The sequence below is a fragment of the Apteryx rowi genome, unplaced genomic scaffold (genome assembly GCF_003343035.1).
Source record: "Apteryx rowi isolate R43461 unplaced genomic scaffold, aptRow1 scaffold_14, whole genome shotgun sequence".
In the NCBI taxonomy this organism is placed as follows: Eukaryota; Metazoa; Chordata; class Aves; order Apterygiformes; family Apterygidae; genus Apteryx; species Apteryx rowi.
In genome coordinates this window covers 4,643,132-4,665,819 of record NW_020447641.1, presented here as the reverse complement: position 1 = coordinate 4,665,819, position 22,688 = coordinate 4,643,132, and the positions used below count along the sequence as shown (strand labels likewise).

The window sequence follows — 22,688 nt, the reverse complement described above, 5'->3', positions numbered from 1 at the left end:
AGGGCCGCTCCCAGGGCCCGTCCGGCCCCCGCGGCCTCCCGCGGGGAGCGGACCGAGGCCGCCCGGGGTCGTGGCCGGTCTGGCCCGGAGAGGGGGCGGAGCGGGGCAGGCGGCAGCTGCGCGGGTACACGGTTGTGCTTCATGTATCCCCGTGTGGGAAAAGAACAAAAAGGTGTCTCCTCCGAGATCAGGCAGATACATTTTTAACAGCCGCTGAAAACACTTTGCTCTCTGGTCAGTAAAATTCGAGCTTTTAGGTGACACATGAGCCTGTCTGTCCACTTGGGCTTTTTTTGTTTGTTTGTTTCTTTGGGTTTCAGTATTGGTTTTAATCTTGTTTGATAGCTCATTGTTTCTGAGTCAGTTTTTCCCTTTCTTTGCGCTAAGGGCATTGTAAGCTGTAATCCGCTTGCATTATGTAATCAAACCTGAACAGATTTCCTGTAGGGAGGTGGACATCCAAGCAAGTATAGTCATCCACTGTGGTTTCTCATGAATTCTTTATGGGTTGCAGTCAGGCCTGGAACATGATTAAAGTTACTATCTGGTCTGAAACCAGTCTGATGTATTGCCCTAAATGTTGATATTCTAGCAAAACCAACAGCAGTAGAGCTCTGAGGATACAAACTCATCTGAAAGCATTTTTGTTCAAATTTAAATGAACTTAAAGCAGTTTTTTGGATTTTCTTTGTGATGGACTTCTTTCCACACACTCCCCCCCACCGCCTTCCAGCGCTACGTGTTTCCCAGGCCATCTCTTCCTTTCCAACCTCCACCCATTTTGCTTTTCTTGTTGAACAAGGAAAAAGGGATACAGTTCACCCTTTATTGTAAGACCCTGTGATGGGACCTTGTGATTTCTTTTATCTTGACTTTTTACTTGTAAATGATTATTGCATTAAACCTAATATAGGCTTTCTGCAGTCTGTCATGGCTTAAAGCTGATATGAACTGTTGTTTACTCCAGTGTGCTCTATCAGTATTGTTGATTTGTGTCTGAATAGCTACATCAGTGGTCTGCTTAGTGTAGACTAAAATTCAGTGGAAATGTGGAAGTAGTAATTTTCYTCTGCCAGCTGCCGCTTTCCCCTAAAATGGGAAGTTTAACTGGGGCAGGGGAGAGGCAAGTCTTTAACATGTTCCTATCATCTAAGTTGCTAGAGTTCTGTATACTACTGCTGCTCCATGCCATTTTTCCTTAAGTTATTATCTATGTAAAGTGTGCAGATGGTATTGAGCGACAATCTTTTTGTGGATTTTTTTTTTTTTTTGTATCATCTGGCTGTGGATTTTGTGTCCTCAAGTGAAAAGTACAGCTTTGTGAATTGAGTTAAACTCTTATGTTCAGGCATCACTGGATGATTTAGTATGACCTGATGGTAGTTGCTCTGTGATATTAAAAACAGCAACAAATGTTGTGAAACAATTCAGTGCAGTGTAATATCATTTGTAAGAAAGCCACTTAATTTCCATTTCAGCTTGCTGCTGGTGAACATTTTGTTAGTGTTTCCCAGGCTTACCCATTTTTTTCTGTTACAGGCGGATTGGGGTTGTTTTACCCACAAGCACTTGGTATTTATGTTCCAAGAAACCTGTTTCTCCTGTGGATGAGATTGTACTGTGTTCAGACCGCTATATTCTAGTTAGTATTCTACAGAAAGCTGCAGAGAGAAGTATTTTTGGTTCTTACCTTGTGTGGGGAAGAACCCTTAAAAGTAAAACTTAGTAAAATGGAGCCTACTGGCCATCTTCATCCAAAGACTGCCCTTCCACCTGATGGGTAGAACCTGCTTCAAAGCAGTTGTTCTCCATGAAGCTTGCAGTAGTTGCAATTTGTGCAACGTGATAAGTGCATATAGGTAGTGGTATCTGAGGTAAAATAAATGTTGCCACAGAGTGTAGTAGTAGGAATGAGGGTCCTTCCTCTTGCMAGCTGCTGTAGTAGACAAGCTGCCCATGCGGCAGCCGGGAATGATGAGCTGGGCTCTTCCTCCTTAGCAGCAGAGACACTCTTATTGTTAATGACCACTGCTTGAACTTAGAGGCTTACGTTAATGTAATTTCTCCCTCTGATCAACTTTGCAATGTAGACTTGAAATGTTTGGTCTATGATAACTCAGTTTATACAAAACAGGGCAATTTTCTTCTGCACAACCTGGTTGCATTAAGGCAATTTGGGTGTGTATTTTGAATTTAACAATGATAGAGGGCTGCATTAGATGGCTTACTGGTATGGTTTGTTACAGTAGTGCTAATATTAAATATGTTTGTATCAGTGTATTGAGCTTTCATAATTTTTTTTTTTTAAAGGGTTCTGTTCAAAGTAGAAAATCAATAGTATCTGCCTTCTCTGGAGCTTTTTTACTTATCAGAGGAAAAAATCTTGATGTGCCTTCCCCACCCCCTCTTAAGAATGGACTGAGTAAAATCTGAAAAAGAATATAAAACAGACCAATTCAAACTTAAGTTTGAACTGGATAACCAACATGGGAAATCAGAGTGGCAGCATTACTGCATTGCGTTCATGCTGAAAACCTTACTTCTGTCAAACCACTGTTTACTATGCTGCTCAGCATTACTAAAATTAACTCTTTCTTTAAGAGCATATTTGAAATCTACAGTATTGTTGGTTAAGCAATTTTCACACTGCTGAGTAGATTTACAGAAATGTTAATAGAAAAGCCTATTTCAGAAACAAATACAATTGCCTGGAATTAGTCAATCAAAAAATAACTTTAAAACCATTTATATTGTATTTTAATAAATCTGTAAAAAGTTTTCGTGAACAATTTACAGTGCTGGAGACCTTTTAAAAGAGCTCTTTAAACATGAATAATAGTAGATCTATAAATACCCTTTCTCCCTGTGCTGCAACTGAACTTTCTCACAGAGGCAGCTTGCACGTATGTAGAACCCCCAAAGGCGCAATATTTATCCACACTTTAGAAGTGCACAGTGTTAAAGTTATTTTTAGTCTACGTGTAATGGAAATTAAAACAAGCTTGGCTAGTATAGTTCTATTTTTGTTGTACTCTTGTTTCTTGCAGACAGTTTAAATATTCCACCTAATAACTTGTTAGGAATAAAGTCTGACAGTCAGAATGCTTCCAGTCCTATTATGTTCTTAATTGGTAAGCTTGTTAGGCATTTACTTGTAAGCCAGGTTCTTCTAACTGAAAATGTCTGACTTTGAATAGACTGTCAAATGCTGAAATTGTAATCATGAGGAAGCTACTGTTTTCAAGAGAGTGGGGCAAAACACTGTATTAGTTCTGGTTTTGTTTGGTTCCCTGACATGAAACTTCTGTGTCTCTACCCCCTCTCACAGAGACCTGGGATTGAAGTACAAACTGGTTGTGTGTTATTAAGAGCTGGCATGGATTAAATACCAAGTGAAATGAATAGTCTACTGGTTTTTATTTAGCTAAATGGAGTTTACGTTGTATTTCACTGTCACTGAAATCATAATTTAGAAGAGAACATTAGAGGTCATGTAACCCTTTTGTAAAGGATCAATTATATCTGAACAACTCCTGAAAGATTTGTTTAACCTATTTGGGGAAAAAAAAAAAAAAAAAAAAGCCTCCTCCCCAACCCCCCAAAAGATGTATATTCCACAATATCCCAGGGCAGTCTAATTCAGTACTTAATCCTTGTCTTTAAAAGCCTTATCTAATGTCTAATTCTAATTTAAGTCTTTGTATTGTAGTTTAATGCCACTGCTTTTTGTCCTGTTTGTTGTGGACAGGACAACATTCTTTAAATACGTTAAAGGTGTCTGCAAAGAGAATCTGTTGTGTCTTCTGCTTTCACTGTGGAGAAGAATCGGCTTCAATTACTTCCATCTTTCCTTGTGTATTTTCTAATCTTTTAATTGCCTTAGTTACCCCTGCACTCTCTCCTTTTGTTTCATGTTTTGRGGAGCACTATGCAAAATCAGACAAAGTGCTTCAAATGAGAATTCTTAGCACCAAATAGAGCAGAGGATTTCTTCATAGTGTTATAAATGGCCCTCCTTATCTCAGTCTGATTAATGCCATCTCCACCCCCATTTTCTGAAAGCAAGGGTATGTTGTTGAGCTTATCAACTTTCAAATTTATCCTCAAATCTTTAATGAAGACTGTATAATGTTTATATCTTTGAAAGCATGATTTGCAACTAATATGAGTGAAGAGTTACTGTCCTAATGTTGTACTGTGAATCTATTTCTATGAACTAACTTAGTATTTTCAACCTGTCTTTCTAACCATAGTTTACGGAAGAAAAGCTTGGTCAAGCAGAGAAGACTGAACTGGATGCTCACCTGGAGAACCTTCTCAGCAAAGCAGAATGCACTAAATTGTGGACAGAAAAAATAATGAAGCAGACAGAAGTATTATTGCAGCCAAATCCAAGTAAGTGCTTCAGGTTTTTGTTTGCAACTTCTGAATTTTTGCCTGTGTAACTGTTTACTGACATAGGTATTTTATAAGTTATGACTAAATACAGCAGTTCTAAAACTCTYGGACTGGTGTTAGGGAAGGGCACGTTTTGAAGAGCCACTCAGAATCTGAGACACTGTGCCAGGTGCATTCTTCTGGTTCTTCCTTAACCCTTCAAATGGGGAAAACTTTAGGGAGAAACCTCCAAACTATAGCATTGTTTCATACACTGGTTAATCTCTAGTTGACTGATTTTTAGTTTCCCGTTTAACTGAATTTCCCACTCTAGCTCCAGTTGCTTCCATTACTTTTTTTCTGTTCTATGCTAGAGCATTCTCTTCTCATAACCAAGTTAATTAGAAAAATTATAATTATAAACTAGCTTGGATGTAACTATAATAATGGAACACTTCGAAGGCAAAAAAGGCTTTCTGTGAGGGGAAAGCTGCAATTTCTGACTAATGGAATTTGAGGGGAGTTCTTCGAACCAGCTTTCTGTATACTTAAAAAATCTTAGGTGGCTGTACAAACTCTAGAATTCTTTCATGAGTACATGAAATGGTTCAAGGACTGTCATCATGACTGACTTTCAACTTTCTGTGCAATGCAATTCAGTTTGAAGGAGGTAAGATGTACTGAAACAATTGACTTTAACAGTTCTTTTACTAAAGAATTACTTTCTCTGCTTTCTGTCTTTATCATTTGCAAGCATTGCAGCTTTTTATACACCATACACAGACAATGAAATGAAGTCTCAAATGTGCTTTCATCGCTGGCAAACCTCTTACTATAACAATAACATGAGTAGAAGAAATGTAGTTTTCTGGTGTGTTAATTTTGTTGTTTGTTTTCAAAATTGCTGCTATGAGTAGTAATATTGAGAAAATTGGTTTCAGACTCCTATCCTTCAGTCAATGGTGCCATCTGTGGCAGTTATACTAGGCGAGATGACAGCTATAGGGATTTTCCTAGTGCTCAAATCTAGGTTTCAAATAAGGATCTGGTCTGTAGCCACTAGGCAAACTACTGTTACCAAAAAATCTAAACCTCCTTCAGGTTCACTCGAATAGATAAAATTACAATACCTCTGCACTGAAAACAGAAATATTCTCATTGTGATGACATACTGAGTTAGGGTTTATTGGTACAGGAAAATCATATACTGATATCATATCTCTAATACCATCTAGATAAATTCTTTATAATGCTGATCTTTGAAGTATTATTCTGGAAATCTGTTGCATCCTTTAGTTGTCTAAAAGCAGCGTTTAAGAAAAACAAAGAAACCCACCTAATTCTGTGGGAAGTCTGCAAYAGGACTTGAAGAATTTCTACCTTTATATAGGCTAGAGGGAGCAGTCGTCTCGTTCATTTAATTCAGAATCCCTATTAAATATTTGTATTCGGTATTCACTTTTTCAGAAACTTAGAATCTTGTATCAGTAACTAGAGGCTAGCAGGACTGCATGAGGAAGTTTCAGTAAAAGGATGATGTATGGTAGTATCTCAGTTATGCTGACCAGTCAATTTCCTGATGTCTAAAAATACTCAGTGTGAGGTGGGGATCTTCCTCTGTGAATGTAACTTCAGCTGCTTGGCAGCCTACTTGGGTGGACTGTCACCTGTTCCTGAGAGCTTCTTTTGGTTGTAGTTARTGGAACAACCTGTCTGGGTGAGAGAGAAGAGGCTTCCAGTCAAAATTTTAATAGTATCTTTAGGTTAGACCCATGCAATAGTCYAGTAATTTTAAGTGACTTTTCAGATCTTCTGTCATTTAATCCATCCATAATAAAATTATGGCCAGAGTAAAGAAAAAAGATGAAGTTGGATCCATCTTGGTTCATGCTTGGTGCCAGGAYATGAACTGACAACCATGTTTTTCTGTGTCAGGCTAACTTTTGTGACATTGACAAGGGAGTAGTTATTTAATCCAGTACCAATGAAAGTTGTCTGTCTAACAGTATTTGTTTTGGTTTCATCCAAGCAGGAGGTTTGTTCATTGGAGAACAACTGTGGGTTGTCTGTGTTACTGCATGCTGTATTTAGTTCCTGACTGCATGAATRAAGTGAACTAACTATGGAGTCAAAACAATTGGTCAGGGAAGTCAGGTTTTGTATCTGAGGAGTTTAAGCTATGTCTGTAGAGGCTTTTTTGCCTAAAGAGCATATTGTGGCTGAATATTGTAAGTGGACRTTAATGATTACATAGTCAAGACAACTTTGTCTGTAATTCTGGTTTCCAACCTGAGGAAAGACAGGAGTATCAAATGAAACATTTTTTGAATATCTTTAGTGATTTGTTTCAGACCTTCTCRAGGAGGTGGGGGGAGTGGGGAAGAGAGGATGTAATTTCTGTGGCTGCTAGATTTTCAGAATATCTTAAAACAGAACATAAAATAGTTGTTTACCTTAATTCCTGTATTGCTAATCCTAGTGATAATCTTCAAATCTTCATTAGTTTTTTCCAAGGAGAGGAGGGGAAAGGATTTTTTTGTGTTTTGTTAAGCAGAAGTGCTCTGTTATGCTCTTGGAGTGAAGACTTCTGGACAAAATACTGAAAAACTTTATAAATGTGCTGATGGAGTGATGAAAAGTGTAATTTTTCATTTTCACAGATGGCTCTATGAAGTATTTGAACATAATATGACAAACATGGAATACAGTCRGTCCCCAAGAGTAATTTTTTCCACTTAATGTTGTTAAGTTACTTGAGCTTAAATATCTAGATTTTTTTGAAAATTCTTTTCTTTCTTTTTCTTTTCCTTTTGTATTTGGAAATTGGGCTTTGAATAACAGTAATTCAAATTTTTTTTTTTTTTTTAAGATGCTAGGATAGAAGAATTTGTCTATGAGAAGCTGGACCGCAAAGCACCAAGTCGTCTGAATAATCCAGAGTTACTGGGCCAGTATATGATTGATGCAGGGAATGAATTTGGCCCAGGGACAGCCTATGGTAAGTGGAAGCAAAGAATATGGTTTATGTGTTGCAGAAATGGGAGGGGGAAAAATGCACAGATCTAGTTTTTTCTTAACAATGTAAAGTGATATTTCTTGCCTTCCTCTAGAAAATACAATGTTTTTTGTAACAGTTTGAGATGACTTGTTTTATAGCTTTGAACATTAAGAGATCAGTGATGAGGTTTCATCTAAAGATTATGGAAGATAGGAATTGCTGTTGGAACAATAACTGTGTTTGTGGATTGGTTACATTCTCACCTGAACAAATAATTCCAGAATTTAGTTTCCTCATTAGAATGGAACATATTTTCATTCTGTTGTAGCACATTTGACAGTATTTATGCATGCTATATGTGATGAGGAGTAGAAATGTTATCTGAAATTAATTTCTTTAGTAAGATATTTCTCTAACTTGACAGTATTCCTGGTTTTCTTAATATATTATGTTTTGCTGTCAATGTCAGAGAGTGTAGAATATCATCTCCTTTTTCTCCCTTCTCCACCAATATTCTATACCTATGATAGGAAGATTGGGGGTGATGTTGTATATGTTTTTCCACTGGCTTTTAATTATGTTATATATAGTTATAAATTATAATTATAATGTGGTGTTCTCTACAGCTCTTAAAATTGCTGATAATAGATTTAACTGTTAATTTAGCTTAAACAACTGGAATGCATAGTTGTCCTGCAGTCTGCAATCATAAACCCTGATAGTTAGCTCACTTCAGTTGCTTGCTTCAGAGTTATAGTAGGAGGGAAGTTCTTGTTCTTGAAAGAATGAATTCCTTATATCTGGAAATAACGAAGTTCCCTTCCTAAGGAAGGAAAGTACACTTAAAAAACAAGTAAATGTTTTGTAGAAGATTTATGGATACATAGTCAACAACGGCAGACTTTGTTCCTTTAATGGCATAAAAAATTGTGAAATTATCTGTGGTCCTTTTTCTGATCATCAGCCTCATGAGTTTTTTTCTGTTTGTTTGTTTTAATGGAATAGAATTGTACTTACAGGCAGACAGTCCTTTAGCTTGCATTTGCTCTAATTCTTATAATTCAGGTCAAGTTGCATGAACCATTAGCATGAAGTTACACTGTTACCTTTCATGTGGTGTCACAAAATGTTTTAATGTTCTGAAAACTTAGTGAGTGGCTTTTGTAACTCAGACTTTTCAGTTTATTGAAATGCAGTAGTGAGAACTGTATTCTTGATGTCCTAATTTCAGTTTCAATACCTAATTCAGAACCAAATTTCAACCTATTGTTCAGTTAATGTACAAATGTCTTTCTTCAAAGACAGAACATATTTAGAATTTGGAGTGGATGGGGAAAAAGCATTATCTTCCAATAGCTAGGTGGGCTTTTTCCTTGCTACCAAGTACTCATGACTAATTACTCAATCAAAAATGTGGTAGAAGGGGAGGAGGTTGCTGGATTAATATAAATGGGTTTGATGTCTGGGATTAAAATAGGTGTTCACAGTAGAGTTGCCATAACAGCTGCCACTACTACAACGTTATATCTATTCTTGTTGAAATCTGGCCTTGACCTGAGTTTGTTTTTTTATTAATAAAAAGGCTAATTCAAAAAAAATTTTTTTAATAGCTGATTAAGACTTCTTTTAACTACTACTGTTGCTTTGGATTATCTTTCAAGCTGCTGACCTAGGTTCTTGTGCCTGTAGAAACTTTTTTTTTTTTAACCACCTGCCTGGATCACTGAGAAGCTTGCATATTTTTTCCTTTACAGGAAATGCACTCATTAAATGTGGAGAGACGCAAAAGCGAATTGGGACAGCAGACAGAGAATTAATTCAAACTTCTGCTATAAACTTTCTCACTCCCCTAAGAAACTTTATTGAAGGAGACTATAAAACTATTACTGTAAGTTGAACTGTACTTTCTTTGTCACTTCACAATAATTATAAGTTTTTAAAATCAAGTAATAGATAGTTGTGTATTGTTTTCTTTAAAATAATGTAGAAAATCAGATAGAATTTGTGCTGTCAGTTTATACTCTCTTCCTTTGACCAGCCAAAATGGATCATTTTGGAAACTTATTTTTTGTARCTATTGTGCTCTTAAAAATACTTATCTTGAGTATAAAAAGCATGAGAATAATTAGGATCTAATTCTGCCTCTTAGTTAAACTTAAGAAAACTTTTTGTATGTGATATTTTATTAAAAAAAAAAATTGGCAAGTAGACAGGATTTTGCTTTTGAATATGTCTTGTCTCCTGAACTAACCTAACTCACTTACAGAAAGAACGTAAACTATTACAAAATAAACGGCTAGATTTGGATGCAGCAAAAACCAGATTGAAGAAAGCAAAAGTTGCAGAAGCTCGAGCTGCAGTAAGTAGAGTTTTTTGATGTCGTTGTTGTTGTTTTTTTAACTTGTCTATAACTTTCAAGTTTATTTTATATATTTATAAACTTGACTGGTTGCTTAGGTTTCCAGCTAGCTTCTTGGCCTTGCTGTTTTTCTAAATGAGACATTTTATAGGAAATGCCTCAGTGGAACACGAAGAAGAGAAAGTGGATTGCTGATCAAGGTGATGTTTTATTTTTAAATATTACATCAAGCTTAACTTGCTTGACCCAAGTAAATATTTATTCTCCCCTTGTTCTATACTAGATAAGCCTCTAGTGCCAAGCATGACTAGCTACAATATACCACGGGGTTTATTTTAATATATAAGTACAAATCATTCAGAAGCATTGAGGAAATCTTTAATGAAACACTTTATCCTGTAAAAATATCCAAATTTTGGCATTTGCCTCTCTACAAATGTTGACACAAATGTACAGTAACTTCCAACTGATGAACCCATCTGGACTTAACTTCTCTATATCAAAAATATTCGTAGTTTATTCTTTCTATGTTGCTTACTATTTCATATCACCAGATAGGGCAGGACTCTCAAACTCACATCTCTTAACCAGTCATGTTCTCTCAAGAAATGCTTGTTCAAGGGATTGAAATGTTAGTAACTAAAAAGCTGTTGCTTTTGAAACTCTTTAAAATACCTCTAAATGGAGGGATAATCACATGTGTGTAATGTCAGCAGGGTGTATGCTTGTAGTATTTTCATAGCTATCTGTAGACTGCTTTCCTAAAACTTCAGCAGTTAGTGAAATGATGGATAGGCAGCTTTTTTTCCTCCCCCCAGAAAAGTTAATGTAAGAGATGATCCACACAGACTTGAGAAATACGGACAATTTAAGTACAAAGGGACAATATGCATGGTGTGGAGGATGGAGAGGCAGAAGCAGGACTGTCAGATTTTGCTGGCTTTTCTGAATAGAYCACTGTCTTGAAAGACCTAAGATGCTTCATCTGCGAGGCTGAGCTTCATAGATGAAGCAGCGCCCATCTTTGGTACAGTGAACCCTTCTAAAAAGCCAACATCTCTACTACTTGATGATTCTGCTTCTGTCTCTCCATCCTACATGTCATGCACACTGCTTCTGTGTATTTAAAATGTATGTATTTATTAAGTCCCTGCATGAATTTTCCTCTTTATTATGTTAATTTTTATGGAGCAAATTACTTTGCTCTGTGTCAAACTCTGTTGCTTAATTTGTGAAACCGACAATGGTGAGTGGAGCAGGGTGTTAGCCAGGGTATCTCTCCAGTGGAAACACTGGAGAGAGAGGCAAAGGACAGTGGGCTGTGCCTTTATTTAAATTTGTTCAAAATTAAGTGTTCAAAGGAAAAGGAAGTGTTTTGGTTATTAGCTTCCTAGTGGTGTGGTGGCAGGTATATATCTTGCTTCCTAAAGCAGTAGAAAGACCATAAGGAAATTGTTTCCACTAAGCTTATCATTAAAAGGAAGGCTCTACACTTTGGTTTATTAGTTCCATCACCAATGTAAAATCTTAATCATCCAGTGCTGGATGCTCTGACACATTGCTCCCAATTGCTGCTGCTATTACATGACCAGCCTTAAATATTCATGGAGCAAATACTTCATAGCTTTATTCAGAAATAATTCAAAATAATTCAATAATAATTCAGTGCTGATAAAACATGAAACCTCAGATCTCTTACATCACTTCAAAATGCTTTAGTTGCATTTTAATAGCAGTGTGGGTGTTTGAGATTTAGAAATGCAGCGGATTTTAGAATTCCCTGAGACACAGGAAAAAGGACCTCTCTACACTCTGCAAGAAGTGAGAACTTACATGGAAACAGGTGTGATACAAGTGGCTCACCTTCTGCTGGATCACTTATTTATAAATGAAGATGTCTGACAAAACTTGCTGAACTGATAGTTTAGCAAAATGTCTTGAGTCATGATGCACATTCTTCCAAGCTTCAATGCTTTCTTTGACATGCTGGAATAGAGTGATAAATTAGTATCTACATGTGATTTTATGTTGTRAAAGTACTTAAGATTTGAGGAGAAGACATCCTCCCATGCTTATTGTATGAATGAAGTAGCTTAGATCAGTATTTAAAATAAATGAAACTATTTAGATTTCTGTATTCAGTTTGTAGTTTTGCTCAGCTTAAACTTGCATTGTTTTGTGTCAATAACCTATTCACCTGCTGTATTCACAGTATAACTTGGTTTTGTCTTTATCTATGCACTTAAGCAACTAAACACCTCTCAACCTGAAGAGAATAACATTATGGTAAATGTCTCTTACATGCTCAACTTGCTGCATGTAAAATGGCTAAAGGTTTGTTGGCCTCCTGTGTTCATTCATTTCCTTACTAAGTGTTTCCTCTTGCTATCCAGCTTATGTGGTCCTGTTTAAGATGTTTTCCAAGAGCAAATGAGCTTGTTTGTTACAACTTGCTACTGCAACCTTCATGCACATTTCTTCCTACCAAAGTCCTGATTGTGTCATCCGCAGCTTCCAACTGTTGAAATATGAAAGTTAAAGAACTGCATCGCAAGAAGGAACTGCGACAGCAAGCTAGACTAATTAACTTCTAGATTCAATTCCTTGCAGTTTTTTGGTTTAGCTCTACTATCGCTACTACTTTAACACTGTTTGAGATACCTCCACAGCATTAATAATAAATTATTTAGTTCAGTGAAGATTCTTGTAAAAGAGGAAACTCTGAGTGGAATTAGCAAGAGAAATCACTCATTTGTATGTTTCAGTCTTTATTTAACATGGTGTTGAAATGAGAATATCTTTTCATAGTTTTCCAGTATTCTAATACATTAAGATAACTTAGTGAAATTCATTCATAATGTAATTTAGTCTGTCTGGTTCATATCATTTTCTAAGTAGTTATGTTTGTTGTAATAGCTTGTTTTAAATATCATATTTTATAAGAATCTAAGTTCGACAAGTCATACACTCTTCAATATCTACTTTGYTTCACAGATGTAGTACTATGCATACTGGCTTTAGTTTCATTGTACATGAAGGGCTTTGGGCAACTGACTCATTCATAGCAATCCTCAAATTTCTTTGAAGTCCTAAAGAAAGATAGGGAAGTATTTAAAAGCTAAAGTATGGTTGCATCTTATATTAAAGCACCATAACTCTCTTCTAAGTGTGTATGTTTTTTATTTCCCCCCTGCTTCACTTTTAATGCTGACTAGATATGGGCTGAGGAAGTGACAAAAGTAAGTAAACAGTTTAGAAACTGCAGTGTTCTGAAACCATAACTCGTGCTGGTGTAATGCAATAAAGGATATTGCATGCTGTTGATTTCAGTCTAATGTTGGCTGTTACATCTGATGCGTTACTTCAGAATATGCTGGTTCTCTCCAGGGACTTTCAAATTCCAGAGGCAATACAAAGCCCAGGGCTTGTTTTATAGTAAGCTGTTTCTGGCTAACTCTCCCTTAGTACCATATGATTTTCATGTGACAAGATGTAATAGAGAAAGAACTACAGAGCTTATCTTCCAAAAATTACTGGTATGGTGGCCTATTAAAAAAATAAACTCCTAATAGTGAGCTTATATGAAAATTTTCAGAAGGTTTGAGGTCTTGTACTCTAACCTGTTCTGAAAAACACTGATCTGAAGCTACTACCCAGACAGCAGAGCAGGTCTTAAAATGCYGGAGCTCATGCCAGCAGCTCCAAGAAAATTCTATTTATAGGGTTGTTTTTTTTTCCTTCTACTCCTGCAGTTCCACCAAAGAATACAATGCTTATTTTTAAAAATCTGAAGTTAGGAGGTAGACTAGTCTCAAAACTGTACCTGGGTTTATAGGTGTAGTATTAGCCTCTGGGCAGGGGCTGCAGCCTTCTYTCTCTTGGGGTACCGTGCCTTGGAAGGGGAACAAGCTCAGTGGAGCTAATGGAGTGTTAGGCGATAGCTTCTCCTGTGCCACGAGCAGGACTCTTCTCAGGCTTATTGGTTGGGACAAAGCAGTATGGGGAACAGGCTGTGCGAAGCTGAACTACCAGTTAAGAGTAAATTTCTTAGGGGATTTCTGGGGAGAAAGGGAAATAGAAATTAAGGCTAGTAACAGAAAGTAAGGATAGCTGGAGGACTGGGGATTTGGAGCATGGTTTTTAAAGAGGAACAAGATAGGCAGCTGAGGGGAGTTGCTGTTAGAAGCTGGGATACAGAGCTTTGGGTGAAATTTGGGGTTTTTTAAGAGAAATGAAACTAAGGCTTCTTATATTCCAAATTTGTGTGGTGCAAACAGTTTTAGGTGGGCTAGAGAATGGAATTTATGTGTTAATGTGCAAGTTTAGGGGGAAGGAGGAGTCATGAGAAAGAACTGTAAAAAGAGGATTAGGTCAACTTCGATCCCAAGGTTTAAGAATTATTGTATTATTTAAGTAAAGAAACAGTTTGGAAGCAGCAATCCCATTTGGTGGAGTACTTGGTACTGTTTTGGGGAAAAGTTGACAGGAGAGCAGTACTGCTGGAAAGAAAACTAAACTTGAAGTTTAATGGCTCTTAAGAACAAAACTATTGGCTATTCAGAGATGATAAGTAACTTTAAGGGCAGTGAAAACTAAGAGATTGTGTCTTGAAGAGAAAGAAAAATAACATGGAGTGCTTAACCATGGCATAAAGGAGACTAAAAGCTTTAAATCTCACCATGTAGTATGTAATTCTAGGTTCCTTTTTTATTAAACATATGAAAAAAGAAACTATTCAAGACAAACTACAATACACACCTTCCACCAAAGGAACAGTAACCAATCCAGGTTTCTAAAGGCAATCTGTCTTTCTGTGTTTAAAAGTTGGAGGAAGAGATTAATAGGCCTGTTAAAATTCAAATATGAAGAGATGTTGTGATCTGTCATTATGGATTTCAGCCTGTCCAGTAATCTTTACATCAATTACAGTCTTTTTGAGATAGGACAAAAGATCTACCTGCTGCTAGCGATAAACTTTATTTAGTTTATCTTCCCTCCTGAAATGTGGAATTGGAGTATATGAAATACTGTGCTATGAAACACACAGGGTAGGTACTCATGTTATGCCCTTTGGACACCTGAGTTTTATTATGAGTCTTTCCCAGTGTCCAGTGTAGTCAATGGAAAGAGCAAAGGCTTTTAGTGCATGTTCAGCCCATTGAAGTTAGGCTACTCTTGAGCATCAAGAGGTTCTCTCATCCTTCTTTGACTATAGAGGAGACAAGGAAGGCTAACTATACTGGGTAGTGTGATTACATCCATTATTGCTGTTTTAGTAATAGTCTCTGTAATAAAACAAGATTAGGAAGGTGATTGTGTTTTCCTGTGCTCTTATGATCATGTGTTTCYTAGCTACAGGCTTGCACAGTATTTCCAGGGATCATATATATATTCATAGTCTGAATTTGGGGAGATTCTGAACTTCTGAATATTCATATTCAGAACCCAAATTCTTATTCTAAACTTAGGGAGCAAGCAACGTTTTGAGGGATCTTCATGGGAGATACCCAGTGAGGGTTTCTAATTGTTGTTTGAAAAACAACATATGACTGCAGCTGACAGCTGCGGGAAAGTTTAGGCTTGTGTTTTGAAGCTCTTTGTTCTGTTCAGAGACAGAGGTGATCTGATCATAAGCTTCCTAGACTGAAAAAGTCAGCTGTTTTCAGCCTTTACCACAATGTGTAGAATAAACATGCTGTACTGCTGCTGTTGACCTAGCAGTAGTGGAAGATAGGGATGAGCAAAATAGATTAAGCATCCTATCCCATACTTAAATTTATGGAAATCTCTACAAAGCCAATGCATCTGGATCTTGTAAAGCATGGTTCTACTTAAAGTCACTCTGTGAACTACCTTAATTAATACATGTTACCACATTAGTCATTTTTCCTTTTTTTTTTTTTTTTTTAGAAAGTAGTTGTTTTGCTAACATATTGTTGAAACAAATAGAATTATTCTGATGCAGATTTCCCCCTCTTATATTTTCCTATTCTCATGTTTTTACTTACCTGGCAGGAAGAAAAAYACCCTTTAGCAACTGCTGACTTCAGAGAAGCAAGAGACTAGACTATCTATTTCCAGATAAATAGTTAAATGGTTTACCTATTAATTTGCTTTCCTTGTAAAGGAATTGAAGAAGTTGGTAATAGMGAAAGGAATGCTTTTCTTCCCCTCTTGGCTATCAGACTTCCTTTTATTCCTCTGCCTGTTATTACATTTCTCTAAGGGTCGGCCAGATGGATTTCGCTGATATTAATTCAAAGATTTAATAGCAAAATTCCAAGCAACTATTCTTGCCTCAACAAACTTGGAAAACTTAATTAGTCTGTAACTTGATATATACACTGCTATCTCAGTTTTAAATAAGAAACATACAGGACTCTATAGCTGCTTCCTCACTGTCTTTATTTTAATTAATGTGTAAGCCTTCACAGCTGCAGTGACTTCAGATGAAAAGCATTTCTTGGGTAACTGCATCATTCTTCTGTGCTTATTTCTGAGATTAAGGTCCTTCTGTGTTCCATGCAACTTTTCATATTGATTAGTATTAATGCCATGCAAGAGCAAAATGTTTGCGACCACATAAAATCCTTTTGAAATTAATGTTGTGTCATTAAGTTTCCTGAAAATATATTTCTGTACTCCATTGTGTTAAGAACAGTAACTGCTGCATCTCAAGCTTAATGCAGAGTTTTGCCTTTGGGTTCTTTTTTAGAAACAGGGTACTAAATGTATTCAAGCATTGAGGCAAAGTAATCTGGATTCCAGAGTTGAGGACATTCTGTCTTGGAACAGTAAATCTTAGACACTACACCACATATTTTTTTATGTATTTGTGCATTTTAAGTAGTTACATTTTTCTCAAAATACCATTCAAAGTAATTCAGAATTTTGCCAGTTGAAGTTGTTAAAACTGCTAATAACATTATTAGATTTATTTAAAAATTGTTGATAACTATAGGTAACAAGGGATGAACTTTGATATGGAATTATTTAAATATCAAATTTAAATCCAATCATTTTTATAGAAGTTGTGCTTCTAACTGGAATTAGAACATTTGCTATGGTTTGGATATATTTATTTTTAAGGACTCCTTAATTCCAAGCTCCAGAAATAGTTGTAGTAGCTTGGCAGCCAGTATGAGATATTAATCACTAAAATATTCTGTTGAAACTCACTGTCAAAGTTTTATGCATGGCTGATTGCTGTGCAGTTGCCTGACAAAAATAATGCCAGGTTTACACTAAGTTCTGTGAGCAGAGCCCTTTTAACTTGAAGTATGGAAAAAAAATTACGTTGTCCTTGGCTGCCACAGCTATGCTGGCAGAAACTCTGGTGCAGACGCTGTGTTACGCCAATGAACGCTTGGTTTGTTATGCAGAGAGGTGGGGTAATACTGCTGGCAGAAAAATGCCTTCCTTTGGGATACATTGCATCTAYGTGGTAGAGGTCTGCTGATACAGCTGTCTGTTGTGTAGACAGGGCCTCAACAGCTCTGAACCAAATGCAACTATTCTCTTCRTATAGTAGTTCAGATCTGCAAAGAAAAAGCCCAGGATTTAAACACCTAAGCACGTGATTAAATGCATTTGTATGAATAGCACTGAATACAGCGGGACTGTTGCRGTAGGAGGGTATAACAGAGTACATTGTACAAACATCTAAGTGCTCGCTTACTTTTAGTCTGAACAGGAAGTACGAATTACTCAGAGTGAATTTGACCGTCAAGCAGAGATTACCAGACTTCTGCTGGAAGGAATCAGCAGTACACATGTGAGTACCCAAAATGGGGGGGGGGAACCCAGTCAAAATCAGGGCACTACAGCAATAAGTACAGTAAGCTACTTGGGAACTTTGGGCTACTAGCTTTCGCTTTAATGCCTTAGAGCATCAAGCAACTATGTTTATTTTTGAATTATAGTTTACTAACCTCTAAGTTTAACTTTAGTCCCTCTGTTAACTCTGAGAACTCAGGAGTTTTCATTTTTATCATTTAAACTCAGCTTTCCACTGAAAGTTGAAACCACAAAAAATGTGTTAAATATATATTCCATTGTGCAAATAATACAGGTAAATAATGGTGTGAGGCCTATGCAGTACTTATTTGAGGGGCTTGATGTGTTGATTCTGTGACATTTAATCCCAGTTACCTGGTACGTGCAGGCACTATGCCTGTGTGGCGTAAATCCATGTGTGCCAATGTTGTCATTACCACCCAATTAGGAGACCAGTTTTTCTAATGCAGTGTAACACTTCTAAAGACTAAAAACTTGAATTCTTTGCTATATTATAGGCACATCATCTTCGCTGTCTAAATGATTTTGTTGAAGCTCAGATGACCTATTATGCACAATGTTACCAGTATATGTTGGATCTCCAGAAACAACTTGGAAGGTAGTAACACTGCAAAAACCTTTCTAGTTAAGAATTTTTTCTAAGCATTTCTAAGCATTCTAAGCATAGAGCAGTGTATAGCAGTAGTACACACCCCAGTACAGGAGTGCTGGAGTGACATAAAATAGATATGTTTTAGTGTAATTACTCTGGAATTACTCAAATACATCTACTTCCCTAAGCCTATAGATGGGACTAATGCCTTTTGAGGGTGGATTTAGTGAGATTTTGCATATTTTATAATTGAGGATGAGGAGATCATGGTAACCTCATTTGATGGCACAGAGATGGATTTTTAGAGTTTTACTTGTAATTGTTCAGTTGTCTAATACTTCATGCTAGAAAACCACAATACAATGTGGGAAAAGTTGTTGTTCTGCCTGTAAATTCACGTTGTTTCTTAATTTGACCCTGTCCAATTTGCAAATGCAACTGCATTTTCTACTATGTGAATTGCTAGCATATATAATGTACTTCATAATGTGTGAAATCAGTAATGCAGTGGAATGGAAGCAATGGAATGGGCAAGCTTATCTAGTTTTCTAGTTTTACAGTTTAGGGGCTGTAGCAGTTTTTAAAGTAGGAGTAGAAACTGTCCAACTCATTAATTTGTGCTCATAATCCTTTCCTTGCTATTTGTTATGCTGTAAAGAGATTTACATGCTTACTTTTCGTACAGTTTCCCTWTTCAAATTCTCCTTTACCAATTAGAGTCTTTCTAAAGGTTATTCCAGACCATGTTATTCAGGTGAGCAGATGTTTTGAAGAATTGCTTGTGCTTAGAAGTTTACTGTAATAGTTGTTCTAAATAACTGTCTCTCTAAAGTGTCTACTTATTTTTTTCATGAAGAGGAAGTAAGAACAAAACTGTGTTCTTGAGTCTTGTCCTTGTACTGATTTGCTGCTTCCTATGGCGTTTGATCTCCTTTCCTTGGTTTGTTTAAATGGATAGTTTAAAGACTTTTCCAAAAAGACTCTTTGGAAAAAGTTTTTCCAAAAAGTCTTCAAAGGTTTTCTTTAAAAATAAGCTACATCTTTAAAGCTACATTCTACTGAAAGAAGTATACAGCTATAAAATTAGGTAGAACATAAATGCAAATAGTGGAATTGAAAGCTCGAGAACAAACATTCCCTGGAGTAAAAGCAAGAATTAAGTGAAGTATATATACACAACTATTTTGAAAAGAGGGTGTTTTTAAAATCTGTATTCTTATCCTAGTTTACTTACCAAACAAAAGTTTAATAGCTTTAACCTAAAGAAGATAGTATTTCTCTTTAAAACCTCTTGCTTTAGGATATATAGCATGTCCAGAACAGCTGTCTTTAAGTTGTATGTATATTGCTACCAGGTATAAAATGTATATTTGAAGAAAATATTGCYTTTAGGAAAACAGAAAGATACATCTTTATGTGGCTATTTCCTGATTAGTATTTTTGATAAAATTATTGTGACTGCTATAAGACTGGAAGCATGGAAACTTTTCAAAATCCCAAATGTCTCAAACAGCTGAATGAAAATTGTCTGCCTACATAGATTAAAACAGTAATGGTGTTAAATCTTGGGCCTGTCTTTCCTTCCTTCCTTGAGCAAGGAAGTCCCACTGAACTATTAAAGCAGAGCACTGGGACAGGTTCTCAAGTTGCCTCCTTGCTTTGGAAGATTTTCTCAGTTTATAGGCATGTGCTGCATAGCATTTCTCATGTTATACATAGGCAGATATAGCCACCAAATAAATAGGTTAGGCAGCTCAGCTAGATGCTGGTTATATTTGCCAGCACTTGGTTAAAAAGTGATGTATAGTGCTGCGTTATGCATGYTCTTTTCATACATCTGTGGATGACATTGTGCTGTATTCTCATATGAAAGCCAGGAAGAGTGGGGGATTTATTTTTATTTTGAGATCTCTAGTGACCCAAAGGTATGCAAGCTCTAACTGGGATAGTTTGTTGCTTTAAACAGAAATCAGGTTCTTGGAGTAGATGCATGTTAMATATTTTACCTCAGTCAGAACGTAGGGTTTAAACCCTAACACAGTTCACACTGAGACTGTTCAAGTTCCAAGTCTGAGCATTGGTTTTGTTGATGTACAGTGCAGACTCAGCTGTATCACAAGGTGGTGGAAACTTGTGCTCAGTTCTCTTTATATAAATAGATGTGGTTTTATGGATGTTTCTCTTCAAGACAGCACCAGCTGCTTATCTCTCTACTGCTTCCCCCTTTCTGTGGGGTTGCTTAAAGAATCGACTATCCCATGTTAAAAACAATCTCTTCTCTTTTCTTCCTCCTCAGAATGAACTAAACAAATCTATTTCAAATATCCTGGTTCTCTGGCTTCTTTTTTTCTTGCTGATAACTGCTTTTGCTGTGAATTTTCTCAGCTTCTCTGCCAGCCAAGCCTAAGCTTTGGCAACATTTAGTTTTCAGTCTTGCCCATTACTAGTCCCCTACTCCACAAGCTGTGAAACTCTTCCTACTCAAGTGTTTAAAAAAATCCAAGACAGTCGTTGTGTAGCTGAAGATTTTCAGTAATGTGCCTACATGTGGCTTTGCATATGAGGCTTTACTGATGACAAGAAAGAGTGTCTAGAAAGTTTTGTGTTGCTTTTTCACTAGTTGTACAAACCAGTGACCCTTTGAACTGAGCAAAATGCTCTTCAAGTAATTGCTGTGTTAACAAACAGGTTTAGCATGTATGTTAAACAGTAGTTTAGCAGTATTCAGAAACAGCTGATTGTCATTTAAAACGAATTTCCTCTGTTTGAATGCCAGCTGTTAAAGTAATAAATATATCCTAGGGCATGGCTGAGTTTCTCTACCAAAATGCAGAGGTCTTGCTCTTCTCCTGTTGTTCTGCTGAGGTGTTTTGCTCAGGGGATTTGGTGAGCTGGTTTGAAAAATTAATCTGGCAAATAAAAGAAACTTTTTTTTTCTGGGTTTGCTTTCTCTTCTGTGTGAATTGAACCAGCTCTTTTTGATCAAATAAGGTCAAGGTGAACCAAAGGGGGAAGTGGGACTTCATCCTTTTGACAATAGTAAACTGCTAATTAAACTCACAGCAGTCTCCTGAAACTATATCCAAATTTTTATACATAATTCAGTCTAACTGTAAAGGGGATAGTTAATCCTTCACACTATACTCCTGCTGTTTCCCTTCAGGCAGCTGTGACAGTTACATGGCTGCAAGGTGAATCTGTTCAACAAGCCATTCTGATAGAAAGTTATGAATCTTCTTGATAATTTTTGTTGGAGAAGATTGTTGAATCCACTCAGAAGCAACCGACGGCTACATTTGACTCGAATCACAGAGAAGGAACATTTCTGCAATAAAGGGGTAGAGGAATAGGACCATCCTGTTTAGTGGCTATGTAAAATTAGACATAGTGTGAAACGGTAAACTTAGCGTGCAGTACTGCTGCAGCTGATCTAGATTGGGGCTGCCTCAGTTCCACCTATGTTCATGGCCACACAAGCCAACAATTAGTCACTGATAGATTTAGTTTTCACCTGTATCAGCTCCCTAAAGCAGCTCATCTTATGACTGTATGAGCAGATGTGGGTGTGGGAATATATTGATCTTGATTTAAATGGTTGAAGGTGCTATAGAACTGCATCTTCAAGAAGAACTTAACTGGGGAGTGTAGGTGGGAAGAGATGAGATGAAACAGTGCTTTCTGATAGGCTCATACACGAAATGAATAGATCATCATTATGTCAAAAGAATAGGTTAAAAAAAAAAAGAAAAAAGTAACATGTCATGTCCACATCCAGGATGTTAATGAAAAAGCATCTGTGTAGAAGGACTAGTGAGGAAAGTTACAGCTGGGAATCACAATAGTATTAACTGACTAGTTGATGTGTAGATTGGCCAGAAGAAGAATGTAAAGAAATAAAGCTACAGTTCCACATCATCCTGACTCAGTCCAGCTCCCAGGTGCTAACTCTCACCTTTTTCTCTGCATCAACTCTGCCACTTTTCAAACCCTTCACTGACCTGCTTTTAGGGTAGAATCAGGTGAGTGTTGGTAGAAAGTAAGGCAGCAAGGGACAAAGCATGACTGCATCAACTGCTAAATAAATTAATTTGGGCTGCCATGGAACTGCATCTCAGGATGTAGGTCAAAGTTACATGAGACGGTGACCCAATCTCACAGCTCATCCTTACCCCCTACATCCACCAAAAGAAATCTCTTGCTTCCTTGCTCTTCTCTCTGCTCCTTCCACTCTTCAGCCATATGGTTCTGTCCTTTCCCTTGTATCTGCTCTGGCATTCATCACACTCTTCTGATTCAGCTCACTAATTTAGTAGACGATTATACACTTTTTTACTGGATTAGTTTTCAGCCAGGTAAATGAGTTGAACTGGCTTTATGGAAGGGTCTGGCTAACACGGAGCCAGCTAGAGCTGGCACAGAACAAGCAGCAGTCAGACCTAGAAAGGAGGGACTTGCAGAATCACAGAATCGCTGAGGTTGGAAGGGACCTCTGGAGATCATCTAGTCCAACACCCCTGCTCAAGCAGGGTCACCTAGAGCACATTGCACAGGATTGCATCCAGGCG

At 37.0% G+C, this 22,688-nt stretch overlaps 1 protein-coding gene across 2 annotated transcripts in view; it reads left to right on the top strand.

The window, feature by feature from the left end:
* Positions 1-132: 132 nt before the first annotated feature.
* The window catches only part of SH3GLB1 (SH3 domain containing GRB2 like, endophilin B1), a 27,389-nt gene continuing 4,833 nt past the window's right edge, over positions 133-22,688 (top strand). The window contains exons 1-7 of one of the 2 annotated variants that reach the window (XM_026057546.1): positions 133-234; positions 4,254-4,395; positions 7,247-7,375; positions 9,130-9,263; positions 9,642-9,734; positions 17,419-17,508; positions 18,029-18,129. In XM_026057546.1, the coding sequence (XP_025913331.1) occupies positions 4,359-4,395; positions 7,247-7,375; positions 9,130-9,263; positions 9,642-9,734; positions 17,419-17,508; positions 18,029-18,129 (584 nt within the window). In that variant the 5' untranslated portion in view covers positions 133-234; positions 4,254-4,358. Of the gene's footprint in view, positions 235-4,253; positions 4,396-7,246; positions 7,376-9,129; positions 9,264-9,641; positions 9,735-11,981; positions 12,069-17,418; positions 17,509-18,028; positions 18,130-22,688 lie in introns of those variants that run through there. The other variant, XM_026057548.1, reaches the window with a different exon arrangement.